The sequence below is a fragment of the Diabrotica undecimpunctata genome, chromosome 8 (genome assembly GCF_040954645.1).
Source record: "Diabrotica undecimpunctata isolate CICGRU chromosome 8, icDiaUnde3, whole genome shotgun sequence".
Lineage (NCBI taxonomy): Eukaryota > Metazoa > Arthropoda > Insecta > Coleoptera > Chrysomelidae > Diabrotica > Diabrotica undecimpunctata.
In genome coordinates, this window is record NC_092810.1 from 87,782,136 (window position 1) to 87,803,678 (window position 21,543).

Genomic DNA, 21,543 nt, shown 5'->3' on the forward strand with positions numbered 1-21,543 from the left:
GAGGAAACAGCAGATCACATTTTGTGTCAGTGCGACAGCCTGACAAATCTGCGGTTCTTTACATTAGACGAAGAAGCAGAAGGCAAAGAGCTACATGGAAGGTTCAATCTCGAAGCCATTAGACCTTTTAAAGAGAATGTAATCTAGGATTAGAGGACCATAATAAATTTAATTCTAAATTTAAATTTATAAAAACTATCTCTTATTAATGTGCCACACACAATTTTGAGCGTAAGTAACTCCTCTGTGTATAGCTGTGTTGTGTATTTGTACACAACACACAATGTACAAACTATGTTGATCTCGAAAAGTTTATCAGCTTGCAATGACAATATATTAGAACCAGAAATGCTGCGAAAAGGGAAATGGTAAGAATATGAAAGACGAAAAATAATGCTAAATACACGAATCCAAAGCATAATATTTAAAAGAAATTTAACACTTTTTGATACTTACCGAGAGTGCTTGATTTGTTGTTGGGGAAGCTGCAACAATCTGGTACTTCCTATAGTTAGGTGATTTTGTCTGTAAAGGGAGAAAATATTTGAAAATTTTATATTAAAAGTAAATCTTTTCTCTAATCTTTCTTTAAAAATGTGATTAATTTTTGTGTTAGTTACGACTCGTAGACAAAAGTTATATAATAAAAATAACAAGAATTGAATAGAGACTGAATTAAGGAGCTAAGTACGAGAAAGAAAAAACTCATTAAGTCACAAAACCGATTAATTTAAGCATTTATGACATTATATATGAAATATTGATATTATGAAATACAAAATCTTTGTAATTTGACAAACCTGTTTATTTTCAAACATAAAGCATATACTCGTAGTGTAAGTTTGTGGTAAGTATAACCTTTTATCTTTTTCCAACTTTCAATATTACTGTATAATATCTTAATAAATACGTATCCTGGGGTGTGTTGTCAGATCTACCGTTTTTGCAGTGTATCTACCGTTTTCATATTATGAACTACCGTACTACCGCAAAGCTATAAATTTCTACCGCAGAAACTTTTATTCATAGTTTTTAATTGTTTTAAATATTTCTAAACTATTTGTTAAATTTTAATTATTTTAGTTTAAAGTTTAAGTGTTCTAATAGGACTAGATATGAGGTATGTAGAAATTATTCTGGATTTTCTGTAAAAAATTATGAACATGTATTATTATTTTAATTCTGACGATGATATAAATTTATCGGATTGCTGGTGCTGGAATACCAAGTAAGGCAAAAGTAGAAAAAGGGATATAAATATAAAAATATATAAAAGATATAAAAAGTCAGCAATATAAGAAAGAATAGGAGGAATAATTTTAAAATTGGCTAGCTATTGGAAATTCAAAAACAGAAGCCTATTGCAAAGTGCGGAACAAGACAACAACACGAACACTTCTTTCGTCAATACAAAAGTCACTACCAATTTAGACACATGTTTAAAAGCTGATTACTATATTTAAACATTCATAGCGAAATATAATTTGCCCTTTATAACAGTAAAACATCTATCAGAAATTGCCAAAAATATCATACAGCAGAATTGAAAACCGTAATTGGTCAATCATACTCCAACAATATATTATGTACGATATTGAGTCCATCCAAATTTTCTTTGATTATAGATGAGTCAACATAAAAAACATCTAGTGCTGGTTGTCTGATACCTTATTTTAATTGGAATGAAACATTCTAGACGTTTTTTTTATGTTTTCGAGATCGTAAATCAAAACGTCAAAATAAACGTATTTTCAAATGAACTTGGTTAATTCCCATTTAAAATAGTAAATAACAATATTAAAATCTACGTCATTGATAAATCCTAAATATATTTTTGAATGCAAAGGTAATAATTGCAAGATGTTTTTAAAAATTATACAGAAAGTCCATCAATATCATTTTGGGTGAACGTGGAAGTTTTTTTTTCATGGAACCCGTCTGTTGTAAACCTGACATACTGCAGACATTTGGCTTATTGTACATTGTACATCTTCCATTCCCTCATTTAGGATTCTTCAACCCTGTACTAGCTTATACAGATCTAGAGGATGGGTACCATATTTTTTGGGGTCCCTCCGATCTAATGACTCGCAGTCCTGCAAGATATGTTTGACTATTTTAGGTCCTCTGCTACAGAGCCCGCAGCGTAGGTTTCCATAAAACAGTTTCATTGTATGCAGGTGTCACTTGACTGGCGCATGTCCAAGAAGGAATCCTGTATGACTCTGAGCTCATTTATGCTTGTTTTCCGCAGTACTTCAGCCCTATTAGAATAGAAATATGCTTTATTGTCACTGAAAATTGTACACTTTTATGAAAAAAGCTTTTACAATAAGTTAGAAAATATCAATAACAATTACAATTTACTGAAATTAGATAAATCGTCAATATCACAAAATAAAACATAATAAAATAAACAATCCATTGCAAAATTTAAATAAATTGCAAATTGTATATAAAAATCTTACGAACTAATAAATTGAAGTTGCTGCATATGATACCCAAATATAGATAAAAATAGTTCCTTAGTTCCTTGTACGTGAAGGTACTGTACTTTCTTAGCGATTCGTTAAGAAACTCTTCTACTGAATAATATAGTCTTTCAGATAGATACGCTTTTGTCATTTTACGGAACTTGGGAAAATATGTTGCAGATTTAAGTTGTAAAGGGAAACGGTTTTTTTAATTGCCGTATTGGCAGATTCCAGTAAGAGCCCAAGAAGGTATCCATTGAATTCTGACAGGCAACGATGTGGGAAATCTTTTTTAGACATCTAACGTCACGGAGCAGGACACCCTGGCATCTTTAGGCCGAGTAGGATACTAGACCAGAAGATCCCAGCGTAGTACCGGATTAACCGTGTTCCGGCTAAAACCTTAACCACCGTTCCAGAGTAGTGGTCTTGCCACTCAATAAACAACTAAAATCCTTATATTAACTGTAACCTTAAAAGAATAACTATAATATATTAAGGAAAAACTTACAAATAACCATACCTATCACTGTAAATCAGAAAAGAAATTGTTTAAGAATTGCCTATTACCAAAAGAAATCAAAAGAACGAAAATATTTCCGTGAGGCCATAAACTAATTTTGGTACTTACCGGTTCTTGGCCCTCGACAAAAAAGAAATAAGATTTCAGATCCCTGGTTCAATTTCCTCCCCTGTCCTCCTGCTCCTTCTTCTTCGTTCATTCTTTCTCTCCTCCGATCATTATGTTTACCATGTTTAAAAATATGGACGGGAGCGTCCGGTACCCCACAAACAGTACAGTCTGCCGAGGCAGATTTGCCTATTCTATTTGTGAAGGTGCCAAAACCAAAGTCATGTTCGGTCAGAAACCGCGCCATGAAGTAGTCTAGTTTCCTGAACTTACATTCCCACCACGGCCTCATATCGGGAATAAGATCCTTCGTCCACCTTGTCTTTTCGTTATCATTCGCACATTCTCTCTGCCACTCCGCTATCGTTCTCTCTCTCTCTCTCTCATCTATATTTCCATCCATCCTCCTGGCATACACCCTCGCTTGCTCTGTGCACAAGAAGACGATCGGTATCACCGCTCCAATGACATACAGAGCCTCACTTGAAACCGTCCTGTGCGCTAGATACCCTGAGGAGCATTCACCTTTGCGAAGTCTCCATCAGCTTGGCGTATTTCCCAGTGTTCAGTGAGCTACAGCACATCGGGCAGCGTAGGTTACCACTGACTGCAAACTCCATTTAGCACCCTTCTGTTGGTATTACCTGGGCCTCCAATGTTTGACATCAGCCGTATCAACGCCTCCAAACTTCGGTTCGCCTTCTCTACCGTCTTTTGGATGTGTACTCCGAACCTCAGTCCTTTCGACAACCAGACTCCGAGATACGTAACCGATTTAACAGGTGCAACTTCCACACCTTCCACTATAAAGCGAAGAGAGGATTTGTCCCGGCTCCCTTTGAGAACTACCACCTCAGTTTTCTGACATGCTACCTGTAGATCGTTCTCTCTGATCCACCTCCAAGACACAGGGCTGTGTTAGCCGCACTAACCATGTCCGTTTTCTGACTCACCTTCGCAACCAGTGCGAGATCATCGGCATAAGCTACAAGAGTGCATCCCCTTGACATCTATAGCCTCAACACCCCGTCGTACAGGACATTCCACAGGGTGGGACCTAGTACTGAACCCTTCGGAACACTTTGGGACAAACTGATGCTGGTATATGTTTCCCTTATCGACCTGTCAGTAAAGAATCTGTCAATTACGTTGACCAGGTACTCACTAACGCCCAATTCTCTCAGTCTGGACATGACTTTTTTCCATGATGCCGTGTTAAAGGGATCGGTAAATAAACATCAAAAGTTGAATTTCTGGTGGAGTGGTCATGATTAGGTCCTGCTGGAAAAACATGTAGGTGTTTACGAATTAAGCAAACTTCTTCTTTATGCGCCGTCTTCTACCAAAGGTTGGCGACCATCAAACGATAGGTTTCTTTGTTTTGTGCCGCATGTATTATGTTCGCAGCTTCTGGTATTTGAAACCATTCTCTCAAGTTTCTCAGCCAGGATTTCTTCTTTCTGCCCAAACCTCTTCTACCTTCAATCTTGCCTTCCACGATAAGCAGACTGTACTTATCATTACGGAGCACATGGCCCAGGTATGACGCTTTCCTCCTTTTAACAGTTGTTAACAATTCCACCTGTTTACCCATTCGTCTTAATACCTCTGTGTTGGTCACTCTATCTGTCCAAGGTATTCTCAGTATGCTTCGATACAGCCACATTTCTAGAGCCGCTAACTTCTTTATAGTTGCTGCTGTTAACGTCCACCCTTCAACTCCATAAAGTAGCGTAGAGAATACGTAGCATTTCGTGGCGCACCATCGGAGGTTAACGCTTAGGTGGCGGTTGCTTAAGAGCTTTCTCATTTTGATGAATTTGGATCTTGCTATTTCAATTCGGATCTTAATCTCTACGTCTGGGTCCCACTTATCATTTACTGTATATCCCAGATATTTAAATCGGTGTACTCTTTCAATACGTTCGGATTCAATATTCAGGTCGATATGTTGAATGTTCTTTTTACTGATCACCATAAATTTAGTTTTCTTTCTATTGATCTTCAGTCCAAATTGGTTGCCAGTTGTATTTACTCTATTTAGCATCATCTGTAAATCTTCGATGTTATCGGCCAGTATAACAGTATCATCTGCATATCGAAAATTACTTATTGGTACGCCATTAATCTTGATGCCCTCGTTGTACTCTTCCAGTGCCGCTAGAAATATTTATTCCGTGTACAGGTTGAAAAGCAGTGGCGAAAGAATACAGCCCTGTCTAACCCCTCTCGAAATGGTTACGTTTTCACTCACCATATGTCCATTCTTCATGTGGGCTGTTTGATTCCAATATAGATTTTTTATAATCTGGATGTCCTTAGTGTCAAGTCCTGTAAGATGTAAGAAGAATTAAGCAAACAGTTTCCAAAATATATAAAGAGGAAAGCGTGAAAATCCCGTGATTCTTTAAGTAGCTTCTGCAATAGGTTGTTCTTTTGCAATTGGTTCAAACAGATACTGTATTGTTCTTTTTTGTAATTTAAAAATAACATCAGATTAGACAGCTGTACTAGAACCGCAAAAAGGATGTCTATATCGAAGATGAGACTAGAACAAAGAAAAATATGTTATTTTGGAAGATGCCTAATTGATTTCCTTCGAAACAGATCTTATTGCATAGCAGGCTGAGGCTAGTTTCTTATGTAATAAATCGATATGAAGGGACCATTTAAGGTTGCTGTCTATAAAAATACCAAGAAATTTTACAGAATCAATGATACTGATCTACCTGTTATTAAGAAGCAAGGGTTGAAGAGCTCCTTTATAAGATAATGCTGCTCGTTATCCACGTTAAAAGAGATATTCAGATACGGATAATCCACGTTAAAACAAAGTAATCTACCATATGGCCAGAAATCATCATCCATTCGGTATCCCCGATTTCATTTATTACGTTACTGTCCTGATCTAGCCGTTACGTTACTCAGGTTTTCTAGCAGTGTCTAAAGGATAGAGATAACTGCCGTTGGCAAAATACTGCATTTTTGGATACTATACACTGATGCATATGTAATTGTTGGTTTTACCACCATGCTATAAATGCAATAACTCATGTCTGGCTTTGAAGCCCTCATATTCTATAAATGCGTCTAGCTACCATTAACATAGTTAACGCTCTCTTAGTTATTCGGTCCATCTATTGATTCCAAGTAAGTTTCGAGTCTTATTTTACTTTAAGATACTTGATTTCACTCACCAGATTTAGATGTGTACCATTTAGACTTAGAGGACCCAATCCATCTAAATTCCTCCTTCTGGTAAATTTCATGGTTTTGGACTTCTTAAAGCTTATGTTAAGACCTACATTTGAAGTCTATTCTGTAACTACAGTCAGAGCCTGTTGCCTGTATAGTGACCGTAGCTCAGCGGCACGTTACTGGCTTAACAAACGGGAAGGTCCAGATTCGATTCCGTCACAGACACCAAGAAATTTTTCAATTTTTAATTTAACTGAGCCGCCACCGTACATCGGAGGGCAGGTAAGAGCCGTTGGTCCCTGCTACCAAAGTCGTCCTGAAGTCATTTTAGGGGCGCTTGCGCGATCGAAAGAAGATTTGGATAAATGTTGACCGTAACCGGTGATTTATATGGCTCAAGTAATTTTATTGACATTTGATTTATTTATTTTTGAATAAAAAATTATTGTAAAATGAACAACAAAATCGAGTAAATTTTGAAGGCTGGTCCAGATACTTTGACTGAATGGATCTCAATAATCAGGGGTTTATTTTTCTCGTTAAGATGATTAATAATATAATAATATTAATAATATTTAATAAATAAATAATTAATAAAATGATTTAATAATAAATAGCACTTTTTAAGCTTATAAACATTTAAAATAACTTCGTAGAATTTAGTTCAAATTCAATAGCTAAAAAATATTTTTAAATCTGGTTAAAAAACACAACTTAAAAAAAGGTCCTACGTCCCTTAAAAGCCAAGATAGCCCTTTTTTTAATCACTGTTACGTTAATTAAAAACATTATTGGCTGAAATTAACCAATCTTTTATAAGAAAAGTCAAAGTTTATAATAAAACTTTTATCAAATAAAATTATTGAATTTTTTTTTAAACAGGAGTGTTGTAAACAAAGAGTACTTTTCGTTCCGATTAAAGTAAATGGAGTGAGGCTAGTCGAATGAAGTTCCAGACGCGCTCTTCAAAAAATCCAGCACAGTTTCAAAATAGAGCACTAGAAAAAAATGACATATCTCGGGTTCTACTGGACCAAATTTGCTCTTTCTTTTTTACACTGGGGTACAACGTTAAAATAATTTATAAACATTTATCATATTTTCATTGCAGAATTATCCAAAACAAAGCAGCTAATGTGGGATGTACAAATATTTTCTTAAGTCGCATATTTATTGTTATTTATTTATTTATTTATTTAAAATATAATTATATTAAATAAATTTTATAAATATTATTAAATTGTTATTTATAGCCAATTATTATATACTCTTATTATGGTCAAAATGGTTTGAACAATTTTTTTAAACAAATTGTAAAACTATTTCTTGTCCCTAATAAGTTTTTTGTGTTAATTAGCTCATTCTGAGCAAAAAATGTTCGTAGTAACTTTTCTCTTAAATTTATCGTTATCGAGTTATAAACAATTTAAGGTGCATGAAAATAGCCATTTACAAGACTCGATAACTCAGTGAAAAATTAATATTTTTAGGTTTAGCAATCATCAAATTAGAATAAAATCGACAGCGACAGTCAGAGGCGTCGGTTTCTTTATTCACAAAAAAATTGCCAATAAAATTGTGTCAATAAACCAAATCTCAACAAGGGTGGTCTACTTAAACATCAAAATAAGCGCAAGATATATCATAAAGATCGTTCAAATGTAATCCCCTACTATAGAACATCCAGACGAAGAAGTCCAAATATTCTACGATCAAATATCCTGTGCAATCAAGGAAAATCCTAGCCACTTCTTAATAACAGGTGGCGATATCAACGCCAAAATAGGCACAAAGCAAGACCCCTCTGAAATAATATTGGAAAATTTTGAAAGGGAAGGCAGAAATGATAGAGGCAAACAACTATTAACTTTTCTTTTGGAAAATAATCTCTATCAAATGAACAGCTTTTTTAAAATGAAAAACCGCAGAGGATGGGCATGGGAAAGCCCTGGTGTAAATACAAGGAACGAAATCGACTATTTCTTAACAAACAAAAAAGAATTATTTAAGGACGTAAATGTGTTAAACCAGTTTAACAAGCAGTGATCATAGGTTATTAAGAGCGAAAATAACGATATCTTCCGAAAAAGAAAAACTCAAAATGACAAATGGACAGCCAAAGAAACAACCAAAGAAATGGATAAAACCAACTAATATTCAGAAGTTCGAAAAATATATTGACAACTCATTGAAATTTATAGTGAGGAATACGCTGATATACATGCAGTTTATTGTAAAATGAGGTGTAACACTAGAGCAGTAACGTAGATTGTTGAAAAATTTCCCGATTAAGAGAAACAAGTTCATTTAATGGAAATCGAGGAAAATTTAGAAATTAGCGTTCGAAGACTATCTGCCATGTGTCCCACAATTTCAAAATCTTCCGCAAGAAATATCTTACACAACGAAAATTTATATCTTTTTCATTTTACAAAGGTACTGCACTGCTACAAGGAGATTTTCCTGCTCGTGAAGAAATCGCTATATAGTTACAAAATCAGAAAAATCAAAATGAAGATTTTTTACATTTTATCCATTAGCAATTTTTGAAATAAAATGTAAAGGTTTTAAGTTATTCGTGAAAAATCGATTGAAAACATAAGAAAAATCGAAATTTTCAAGGTAGTGGTGATGGATTTTGATAATGGATACGACTCTCAAAGTGAAAACTGAAAAAATCCGCCCCACTCGGAAAAAACGAAAACTGGTACAAAAATTTATCCTCCAAAGTTGAATCAATTCCATCAATTGCCAATTTCTAGTACCGGTCATAGACCGGTACTATAAATAAACTTTTTAACTTTTAAGCATTCGTGATACTAGATTATTAGATTTTCAGGTATTCTAGTACTAAAAGGAACTGTCTTTTAAGCCGGTAGAATACACCGTTATCGAGAAAAATTAATTTGAAAATTGTTAGTTTTTGCGTCATGAAAGTTAAATTAATATTTTTTGCACTAGTTGGCTTTGACCAGTCAACAGAAGTGTACTTTACGTTTTTTATTATCAAATTGTTGTCAGTTTGTGAAGTTTCTCTTTTAGTTTTTACTTTATGGCATTTAAACACAACAATTTCAATTCAACAAAAATGGTTTTTACTACTAACGAATACGCTGATATGCATTTAGTTTCTTGCGAAATGAGGTGTAACGCTTGAGCAGTAAAGTAGATACGATGAAAAATTTCCCGATTAAGAGAAACAAGTTCAATGTTCTCAAAAAATAATGAAACAGGGCGACATAATGATGTAACAGCAGCATATGAAGATGTTATTTTAATGGAAGTTGTGGAAAATTTAGAAATTAGCGTTCGAAGACTATCTGCCATGTATCCCACAATTTCAAAATCTTCGTGCTGATTAATTACATTTCCTGCTAAATGTTTTACCTAATTTGTTAAATGATGTGCCTTTAAATATTCAGCAAAACTTATGGTTTCTACATGGCGGCTGTCGGACCAACTTTAGCAGGAATGTACGAGACTTTCTTGATAAGGTCGCAGGATTTGAATCCTTGCGATTATTGGATTTAAGGATATATAAAAGCATTTGTTTATTCCGTTTCGGTACAAAATCGTGCACAACTCTGGCTAAGGATACAAGATGCTTGTAAAGAATTTAGAAATAACTTTGGAATTTTTGCCAGAATTCGGCGTTCTCTAAGCAAAATTGAAAATATATCGTGTTCACATTGAGCATCTTTTGTTACTATCTACCTTTGATACTTGTTCTTTTGTGTTACTCGTAATTTCGTTCCATCGTAATAAATAGTTTGTTTTTAAAAACTTTTAAATACAATTTTGTTTCAAATTGATTTTTTGCTTATTTTCCCAACTCTTAAAGTAAGAGCACCTTTTAGGACTAGAATACCTGAGAATTTAACAATCTAGTATCACAAATGATTAAAAGTTAAGTACAAAAAGTTATGCGTTAAAATAACCGTTGTCTTACCCAAAAGGGACACCTATAAACGGTAATAATTCAATCGCAATTCGCAATTAATGAAATCGATTCAACTCTAGAGGATAAATAATCATACCGGTTTTAGTTTTTCTAAATAGAAGCGTTCTGGGAGTATAAAAAACTACTTACAATGCGCCATCTTCAAAGAGCTCCCTTAAGAAGCATTTTCGGACTAGGTGAATTGGGTTAAATCGTCTTAAAATTATCTGAGGGATCTCCGATTTTCGTTTGTCAGAAGATTTTCTGAACACCCTGTACATTTACAACTTAAACTTAAGTATTAATATCTAATCTCCTTTACCAAATAATGAATTAAACTATATTTTAGTGACTTAAATATAAAATTAGCTCTAGAGGGCTTATAGATAAGACCAATAATAATTGCAGGCGGTTAAATACTAAGGTCCAAAAAAAAGCAAAAACAAAAAAAGCCCTAAGTAAAAAATAATACCATATTATACTAGTTCTTAAAAAATTGCTAAGAATATTTACTAGTTCTTAAAAATAAACTCAAATGAAAAACACAATTTAATCAAATTTGGGAATTTATATTAAAAACTATACCTTTACCAAATAATGAATTAAACTATATTTTAGTGACTTAAATATAAAATTAGCTCTAGAGGGCTTATAGATAAAACCAATAATAATTGCAAGCGGTTAAATACCAAGGCCCTTATAAAAAAAAACAAAAAAAGCGATCATATGCCCTAAGCACAGTATAAAGAGGTTGGAACCTCTTTATACTGTGCCCTAAGTAAACAATAATACCATATTTTAAATACTTACTTAATACTTTATTCCCAACTTCTTATGGGACAAATACACACAAATTAGAAATGTATGGAAAGTTTTTAAAATCCCCGCCCATTGTGACGTCAGACATAAGTAGCCCATTATAAAATAAACAGGTTTCTAAGCAAACGAATGAGATATTCGTCTTCTGAATTTAGGAATTTTAATCAGATGTTGCTCGTCTAATGCGGTTATCTTACCTAGAAACCCCTTATATTATTGTAGAAGAAATAGCGGTAGATGCATTCGTTAATGATTTGAAAGAGACAGCGAGAGCGAGAGAGAGCGAGCGAGATAGAGAGAGAAAAAGAGAGAGAGAGCGATGGACCATGGATTCAAACCATTGGAGGAGGAAAAGAACAGAAGAATGAACATCTGGAAGAAATGGACGGGAAAATATTTTGGGACAAGAAGCCGAAGAAACATGAGCCCAAATGTTGGAATTGTGAGAAATGACAAATTCGTCGCATTTGAAAGAAACCTATACAAACTAAAAAACTAGAGCGGGTCTACATAAAGAGCAATCGGCGACCTCGAAATGTAAATCCCTTGAAGTACTGTTAATATATAATCTTCTGGTGGAGTTCATAGCTTGTACATTGACAATCGTATCAATAATAAGCATATATTGTTTTTGATTGATACGCGTGTAACAAGAACTATTGCTCGACTAGAGATAATAAAAGCCCATCTTCGACGCTCACTAGCATAAGAGCAACTTAAAACAGCAACTGTTGAGATAGACGACAGTCTGACATTGACTGACCACAAAATATTAATTCCTGAAATCTCCGACCACTTTATATTGAAGATGAACCTTTTTAAAAAAGGCAGAAAGACAGAAAGAGGTTTAAGATTTAATTTCAATGCAGGTATAAACATACGTATTTCGACCGTATTAGGTCTTCTCAGAGTGACTTATGCAGAAGCTAGAGCCTACATTGAAATTTAATCTCAAACGTCTTTCTGCTTTATTTATTTACTCATGTTCGTGAGTACTAGAAACTAATTAGCGAAGGATTTTTGCCGTGGTGGATCGACATGGTCGTGGAATGCAAATTGTAGATTCCCCTTGTCGACTAATTCATCAATCTGCCTGCTTTGTATATTGTGGAAAGAGCAGTACGCAAATATCTGAATTTTAGTTTTGCCAAGTAAAAAACCTTCGAATGTCTATTATGATTCTTTTAAAAAAACTTGGGATTACCCAATGTAAGGCTGTACTAGATATTAAAACGGGATTCTTTAAAGTTGGCGATGAATAGCTTCTCTTCATGAAGAACAAGAAGAATTGACCGCTTACTAACTATCTGTGACGTAACTATACCCAGTCATCACTCACTCACTAACTAAACCGGTCAACTATCAGAAAATTAGATTTTACTGGTTGTATAAATACACGATTTGCTCACGATGTGTGTTTGCGGATGATATTATCGTAGTAAGTTGCACCAAAAGTTTAGGTGAAAGAATTACATTGTTGAAACGAGAAGCCTCTAAATCAAATCAAATCTACTTTAAAACCGAAAGGTAGAAAACCACACATACGAATTTGTCTCCAGCTTACTTGGGCATAATATTAAAGGAAAACAATATTGTTAGTCACTATTGTGAGTCTAAGAACATATAAAACATATATATATATATATATATATATATATATATATATATATATATATATATATATACAGGGTGGTCCTTAAGTGTGGCATAAATTTGAACTTAACTTTTTTCCTCTTTGAGTTACCGGTATTTGTGACAAAAAATACTAAGGAAAAATAGACAAAAACATTAATAAATCTAAATTTTTGTATAAAATACCTTTAACCAAAGTTAATAGTTAACGAAATATTAAATAAAATAAATATATCAGTAGGATAATTAATAATAGGATTTGACAAAAAACAGAATAATAGGATTTTACATAAAACATTTTACGTTTTATGTTAAATTAAAGTCATAATTAAAACATTTTGTTTACAAACCAAATTAAGAAATAGTTAAACTAAATATCATAACTTTTTGTCAAAGTAAGTGTTCGATATGTCCACCATTTTCTTTAATTGATTTGTCAAAATATTCCATAAAAGATCGTCTCATATTAAATAGCATCATTAGTTCTAAAGAAACTGCTGCAGTATTTATTTCTTTTCATAGTTGGTTACGAATGTTATGGGATTCTTATAGACACGTTGTTTTAATACGGCCCATACACCAAAATCAAGCGGATTAAATTCTGGGCAGCGTGGTGGCTATAATGTATAATGGATATTCTTTTGGATACATATCCAAATCTTATGGAACTACATCTTATTTGTCGCAGAGGTTAAATAATGTGTTAAACTGTGATGTATCTCATTCATTGGTTGACATTACTTATTTATATGATTACGTTACAGCTTACGAGTAACTATAATTACATCTCGAACAAATAGACTATTATGATTAACTAACGAACTAATATTATGTTGAACTAAAATGCCTGTGTGTTTACTATATTTATAACAATATAGGTTATTAGGCCAACCAATGATGTTTTTGTAAAAATGCTGAGTCTTTAAGGTTAGATTTGTAGCAAAAGTATTATGAAACAAAACACATATGTGTTATTCAATACCTGTGCTTTAGTTTCTAATTGTCCTAATAAAAATGAGTAAAAAATTTACGTAATGAATAATAAGTATTCTTTTGGGATTTTTTATAAATTAAATAGTTATATCAATATCTCACCACATTGCCAAGTAATATGACTGCCACGACCAATCCAAGGTTCAGAAAAGTTATATTTAAGTATGTTCTCACTGCCTTCTCTCTAGAATGTGGTGGTGTACCATCTTACATAAACCACATATTTTGGGTTTTCAGCATTTTACAATAGGGAAAAAGTAATACAACGCCAGTAGGTATAGAAACTTAAGAAGCGATAGAAAAGGGAAATTGTAAACATGATGACGGCCAACGTCTGAATACCGACACGGCACCTAAAGAAGAAGACGAAGAATATTTTCTCCAATAAGACATTTAGCAGCCATAACAAAAATTTTGTAATGTTACATTATCATCTTTGAGTTGTTTTAATAAGAATAAACTATGAATTATGCTTATCTACAGGTATTCAGTGCTTTACCGCATAAATATCACAACTAAGAATTATTATGCAGCTGACTTATAAAATGCGATTATCACGAAAACGGTTAAATTCTGAGGTTACTAAGAACTATACCTTTTCTTTGTAAAAATAATGTATCTTTAATAGTTTTTAAAACAAATAGAGCTAACTTAAAGAGCAAAAAAGTTAAGCGCAAATCTATGCCACACATGTGGCATATGTGGCGCCCTCTATCAGTTACATTAAAGTATGTATAAAATTATAACTTATCCTACTTAAAAGAATCCAATTATAAATTTTTGTCCAAAAATATTTACAAACTTAAGAGTTATAGCGAAAAATAAAATTTTCAATTTCCACTTTAACACCCTGTATCTTTCTTAATATCAACATTTTATTAAAGCAAGTTGGCTTAAATTGTAATATTTTAAAGTGCAGAATCTACGGTTTCTGTTTGTACAATTATTTAAGGACCACCCTGTATATATATATATATATATATATATATATATATATATATATATATATATATATATATATATATATATATATATATATATAATTGATGGATTCGACCGTTACTTGATGGAAATTCATTTTATGTAACAATTTAATAATGAATTATATACAAATAACAGTGCAGGACTTATAATAGGCAATCCTCTAAGCCCATTGCTATCAGATATTTTTATGGATCATCTAGAGACAAAGATTTCAAAACATCCCATATTCAAACAGTTTTTATATTGGTGGAGATACGTAGACGACGTACTGGTATGTTTCACAGGAACTAACAGGCAACTCGACCAATTTTTATCGTATATTAATTCTCTTCATAGTGATATTGAATTTATAATAGAAACAGAACAAAATCAATCCATAAATTTTTTAGATTTAAAAATTACCAGACTTAAAAACAAACATGACTTCTCCATATTTCATAAACCTACCCATACTGACACGACTATTCACAATTCATCATCCCATCCCACACAACATAAACTGGCAGCCTATCATAGTATGTTACATAGATTAACAGCAATTCCTATGTCAAAATACAATTTTGAGACAGAATTAAATATCATTAAGCAAATAGCAGTAAACAATGGATACAACGAACAAACAATTAATAAAATGTTAAATCAAAAACTACACAAGAAAGCCCTGAATTTAGTATTTCCACCACCAGAGAAAAAACCCAGTACCTGCTGCTCGATTACATATACAGGCAAAATATCAACAAAAATAGCCAAACACATAAAAAAGAAAGGAATAACACCAGCTTTCAGAACAAATAACAACCTAGGCAAATATATTAAAAACAATAAGAGCCAACATAAAAAACACTTACACAGTGGTGTGTACAAACTTAAATGTAGCGACTGCCCAAAAACTTACATTGGTCAAACAGGTAGAAATTTTAATAAACGAATAGCAGAACATAAAAGGGCTTTCAATAATAGAAAAACAGATTCTACATACGCACTTCACCTTCTAGATCATAATCATTCTTTTAATGACGAATTTAAAATTCTACACATTCAAAATAAAGACCTTAAGCTATCTTTGTTAGAATCTATGGAAATCAACAAGTTAAAAAACACAGATATAATTCTGAATGACCAGCTTGAGACAAACAGTTCTCCCCTCCTCAACCTATTTCATTAGAGACTATAAAGTGTAAACCCATGCCAAAAACAGATCACTTGAGAAAGGCAATCAGCCGAAACAGCTGTAGTGATAAGAATTTAAAATAAATTTTGTGGAAGTTTTGAAAACAAAGTTTTCAGTGTTTTATTGTTACATATATATATATATATATATATATATATATATATATATATATATATATATATATATTTATTATATATAATATATATATATATATATATTATATATAATATATATTTATATATATATATATATAATACAATATATATATACCGGCCGTATTCCCGTTCCCGGTCCAAGGCATGCTCCTCCTCCAAACCTCTCGATTCCATCGCTCTTCTAATTCCTTCATTCCATGGGAGTCGAGGTCTACCTTTTTTATTCTTCTAGGGGACTTCCATCTGTGAAGTTTTTGGGGCCAACGGTCGTCAGGCATTCTCAATGGGTGTCCAAACCATTTTAAACCCCTTCGTTCTATTCCGTCAATGACCGTTTCTGTAGCATTCATGTTATTTCTTATAGATTCGTTGGTCTTCCTTTCCAGCCTTGATGTTCTAGCACTTCTCAAATAATCCATTTCAACTGCCAACAATCTTCTCTTCAGGTCTGCATTAAATGTCCATACTTCAGAGCCATAACAAAGAACTGATTCAACCATGGTTTGCCCTATTCTTTTTTTGTTCCTTTTGGGAATGTTGCGAATAATATAAATCAATTTGGCCAATTGTCACTATCTCGAAGCGAAAACAACTCATTCAAGCATTAATGAAAATTAGTTAAGAATATTTGAGCGCAAAATCCAAATATCACAAAGGCTAAACTGGCTTGTCCATTTAGGAAGACTTCTGAATAATCGCGCTGTAACAATAATACAATAATGGAGGTCTCAACGAAGAAGAACATGGAAGACCCCGAATATGTTGATGGATGATATACAAAAGGATCTAAAAGCCATGAACACCGGACAATGGAAAAAGAGAGTAGCTGACAATAGACCGTCGGATTTCAATACAAAGTTCGACCACGATTCTATCTCTTATGGCTTTTTGTGTACTGAAAATGTCATATAAGACAAGCAAAAAAAAGGAAATTTGGAGTTAAACCAGGGTACGTTTTACTAAAAATCGAATTTTCCTAATTTTCCGCAACTTTTCCAAGGTAAAATTTTTCGTTTTCACGACTTGCCGTTATGCCTTTTTGCAGGTTTCTTATCCTGAGAACTAACAAACTTTCAAGTGGTATGAAGGAGAAAATCACAGACACTGACCTAAATACATTACATATTTAGGTTATAATTAACACCCTTAGGGCACTAGGAGCCCTTATGCTAAAATTTTTTAAAATAGAATCAATACTCCTCTATTGATTCGTAAAATGGCATAAGAGAGAAAACATTTTTACAAAAGAAGATTTTATTTACAAAAAAAATTCAATTTTCACGCAAATGCCTCCAGGAAACCCCACAGTTTTCACATATTTTACTCTCCTTGATTTCATCTCTCAGTACTCTCAGGGGCATAAGGGATAAAATCGGGGTCGAACTTCGCCGGAAATCCGACGGTCTATAGGGTAGAATGGAATAATATCGTTAAGCAGCCCAAATCTCACAAAGCGTTAAGAGAAGAAAAAGATTTGATTTGTCAATATATCTCAATTGATATACTGACGATGTCATTCTGACAGCTGATAAAAAACGCTGATCTAAAATTGATCATTGAAGAATTAAATACTAAGGCCAAAAAATAGGTCTTAAAATGAATCTCAGAAGATATCAATGATATGAATGACGATATGAATAACAAGTAAAAATAAAAATACCTTGTTAATAATTATAAAACAAAACACAATATTTATATTTCACGCAGTTATTAAGCACGCAATGTTAAAACTAAATTTCATCTTAAACATTGCTATTATAAAGTGAAAGTGGGTTGATTGAAAAATAATAGATGTAGGTGCATAAGATTATAGACGAGGCTAGATTTAAAAACTATTAGTGCATGTAGTGCTATGAAAATAAAAATTATTTATAAATAAGGAGGCGAGGAAAATAACAATAAATAGATTTTAAAATATCTCTTAACTGTCAATTAAATATTTAGTTAACCATAAATCTACGTATAACATTGTGTTGTGAGTAGAGAAACTTTCAGGTTTTAATCCTAGATGAAAAGCTGAAGTTAAAACATCTGTTTTTGTTTTGATGATTTTTCTCAACATTTCTTCCACTAACTGAGTTCTAATTCACTTTTTGGAGTTTTTTACTCATCTTGTGCGACATTTGAAACATACTGTAACGCGAATAAAGTATTTACCTTCTCGTAGAAACATTTGATACTTCTTTGGGCTCAGTTTTATATTAGCTGCAATTAATCGTTGGAAGAATTCTACTCAGATTCTTGGAATGCTCGTCGAATTATCTTTCGACCACAATTACATCATTCAAATAAACCTAATATTTGCTTCTTAAAACTACCGCCATTAGCCTCTAAAATGTAGCATGATCTGTAAGCAGACCAACAAGCATAACAATAAATTGCCAGAGACCTAATCCTATTAAGAATGCAGTTTTTTCTCGATCGGTTGGTTGTATTCCTATTTGCCAGTTTCCATTTTTTTAGTTTGAGAACTAACGACACCAGAAGAAAATATGGCAAGGCTATATATATATATATATATATATATATATATATATATATATATATATATATATATATATATATATATATATATATATATATATATTTAGTTACCGCATTACAGCAAAACAGGGAGATGCACTTTCACCACAACTCTTCAAGTTAGCTCTGGAACACATAATCAGAAGTGCAAGAATCGAAAAACCGAATACAGTATTTCATCGAGAAGGACCAAACTTACTACTGGCATTTGCAGACGATATCGATCTAATAGGAAACACACGTTAAGGATGAAGGAGACTTTCGTGAGGTTCGAGAAGGAAGCAGAGAAGATGGGGCTCAAAATCAACTAAAACAAGACGAAATATATGTATATGAGCCGCAATAACAAAAGTAGAGACATAATCAGTCAGAACATCACCATCGATGACTTTAACTTTGAGCGCTTTAGAGAATTCAAGTATCTTGAAACAACAATAACTGAAGACAATAACGGATCACAAGAAATAAACAACAGGATCCAGGCCGGCAACAGATGTCTTTTTGCCCTCCAAAACCTTATAAAATCGAAACCACTAACAAGACGTACGAAGATACAGGTGTATAAAACAATCATACGACCCGTTGTGATGTATGGAAGCGAAACGTGGACGATAACAAAGGCAAACGAAGAGAGTCCATCTTAGGGCTTATAAGAGTCCCCATGGCTGCTTGGCTATTTGTACATATATTGACCTGCTTCAGTTCGAAGGCCCTCATGTTAATTTCTCTTGCACAGTGTCAGATTACAAACATTTCTGCCTGAAATATAGAAGTATATTCTCCTAGTGGAGTAGAAATGTTTAAAGTTCCACTTCTACTGAATATTCCTGCAACCTGGATCGAGTCTTTGCACTGCCCCATTGCTCTCATGGGCAAATGCCCACTTTAGGTCTATATCTGGTTACACCATAGTCAGAAATTACCATCCAAACAGTATTGTTGTAACAGTCATTGTAATGGTACTGCCAAAATTAACTCGGTATAAAACAGCTGTGCATAAATTACTCTTGTAGATTGAACCATACAAAGTAATTGGTTTTATGAATTCAAATATGTAACAGGATTTCTGTAATGATATCCTTTGTTTTGACATGTATCTTGCTGTGCATATATGTGTATGTCTTTGTATATATTATGTATGTACAATTTTTGAAATAAAGATTTGATGTCCTGATCGAACCAATACATTGTTCCGGTTTTCTATAGTCTACAATATTTGATTCTCGTCTTCCCACTTATAACTACATGTAAAGGAGGGAGGTCAAGTATGGAGTCCATAGCTGCCAATATACACAAAAGTAATCAATTTATAACATTAATACATAATAAGATAAAAATAACAATTGCACTTAAAATATAGTACCTACACGTATTAAAAATATAAAACAATAATATATAACATAAAACATGACTACAAAACAACTACCTAACTATTGGTGCTTTTAATATGGTTGATTAATTTGCTTTTAAACATTTGTACAGATGAACAACTTTTAACTGTTTGAGGAAGCTTTTTAAAAATATCAAAACCCTTAAACAACAAAGAGTTTCTTGAAGCCGTCCTTTTTGTTTTAACATTGTGTAAATTACCTATTATTAGCTATTAGCCCATCCATGACCAGATTCCATATGAGAGGAGGTAAAACCCGCTCTGCAGACAGCCTCTGGCTACTTGTACTGACACTGCTTTCCCCTGTAATGTTGAATATATCACATGGCTTCTCAGCATACAGTCTATCCATCTGCAGCTTGCTTTATCTCTTTCTTCTAGATGAATCGCATTGTGATTGCTTCATAGGAGGTCTTGTTGAATGCTTGCTCTATATAGATAAATTAATCCAACTTCACTTCACGTCACTTCTTGGTTTTCCAGAATGTACTCTACACTTTGTATGAGATGGTGCAGGGCTGTTTCTATCAAAAATTCTTCTCATACTATCCCTGATATATCAGACTTTTAAGCAATATACCATCTCTAATATGTCTATTAAGCAGGTTTTCAAGAGTCTTCACTACAAAAGACATCAGACTTATCAGCCTCAGGGACTTAGATTTTTCCTATCCAGTTTTGGGTATAAAAGCCACCCTTATGAGCTTTTGGTATGTACCCCAGTCCTAAGTTAGCCTGTAGAATTATACCTACATAATTTCTTGTTCAGAAGATCATTTCACTTCTAATTGGATAAATCTTGTCTGGTTTACCACTTCTTCTGTCACATGAAGTTTTCCCTAGATCCATAATTCATTGTATCCAGTAAAGTCTGCTGCCATGTGTCTAATGGTATATGTTGTGTTTTAGACTCACAAAAGTGTACCCTGAAAACTTATTTCAGGATTTCTTCATCATTATGAGCCCTTTGAGGGAACTTTGTGGAGCCTTGATATCTTGATATTTGTGCAGTCTCTTCTATCTCCTCGCAATGCCTTCTCCACAATTCTCTTTATGTCCTTCTTAGGTCTTTATTATATTGAGTCAGAGCTTCTTGATCATTGCCCCACTTACATAATCTTTTGGCGAAATTAAATTTTAATCTGACTTCTGTCTTTTGATTTGCAAGGTAGTCATTCTTTAATTTGCAAGAAGAAATGGAGATGGAGTTTTGAAAATTAAAAGGATTATCTGTGAAAAGAATGAACAATCTCCTGGAAGCACTACAGAATAAAACAGGGAACACTCATCACTGGACTCTCCTTCACACCTACAAAACATATATCTAGCATGTAGTCAAGTAAAAAGTGTAACTCTTTAACCTAAGCTTCTAAATTTAGCAGGTAATGGAACTTCCTGATAAGTACTTAGATGGACATGTTAGAAGCTACACCTCTCAAATATAGGCATACACTAATAAGCTGAATCCAAGAGGTGTTCTCAAAAACTATGTAACTATGTAAAAAAAAAATTTATCTGGTAACATGCATTGAAGCCCTTTGCTGAGCAGAACAATTCTGGCTACCTAACACCTTCCCATCTTCTTTTTCTACCCACACTTTTACACCACCAATCCCTAAACAAATGTCTACCC

At 33.3% G+C, this 21,543-nt stretch overlaps 1 protein-coding gene across 2 annotated transcripts in view; it reads right to left on the bottom strand.

Annotated features, from left to right (window-relative positions):
- Nucleotides 1-21,543, bottom strand: part of Rpp30 (ribonuclease P protein subunit Rpp30) — a 76,779-nt gene that overhangs the window by 54,220 nt on the left and 1,016 nt on the right. For both annotated transcript variants that reach the window (XM_072540566.1, XM_072540567.1), the window contains exon 3: nucleotides 457-525. In XM_072540566.1, coding sequence (XP_072396667.1) covers nucleotides 457-525 — 69 coding nt within the window. The remainder of the gene's footprint in view (nucleotides 1-456; nucleotides 526-21,543) is intronic.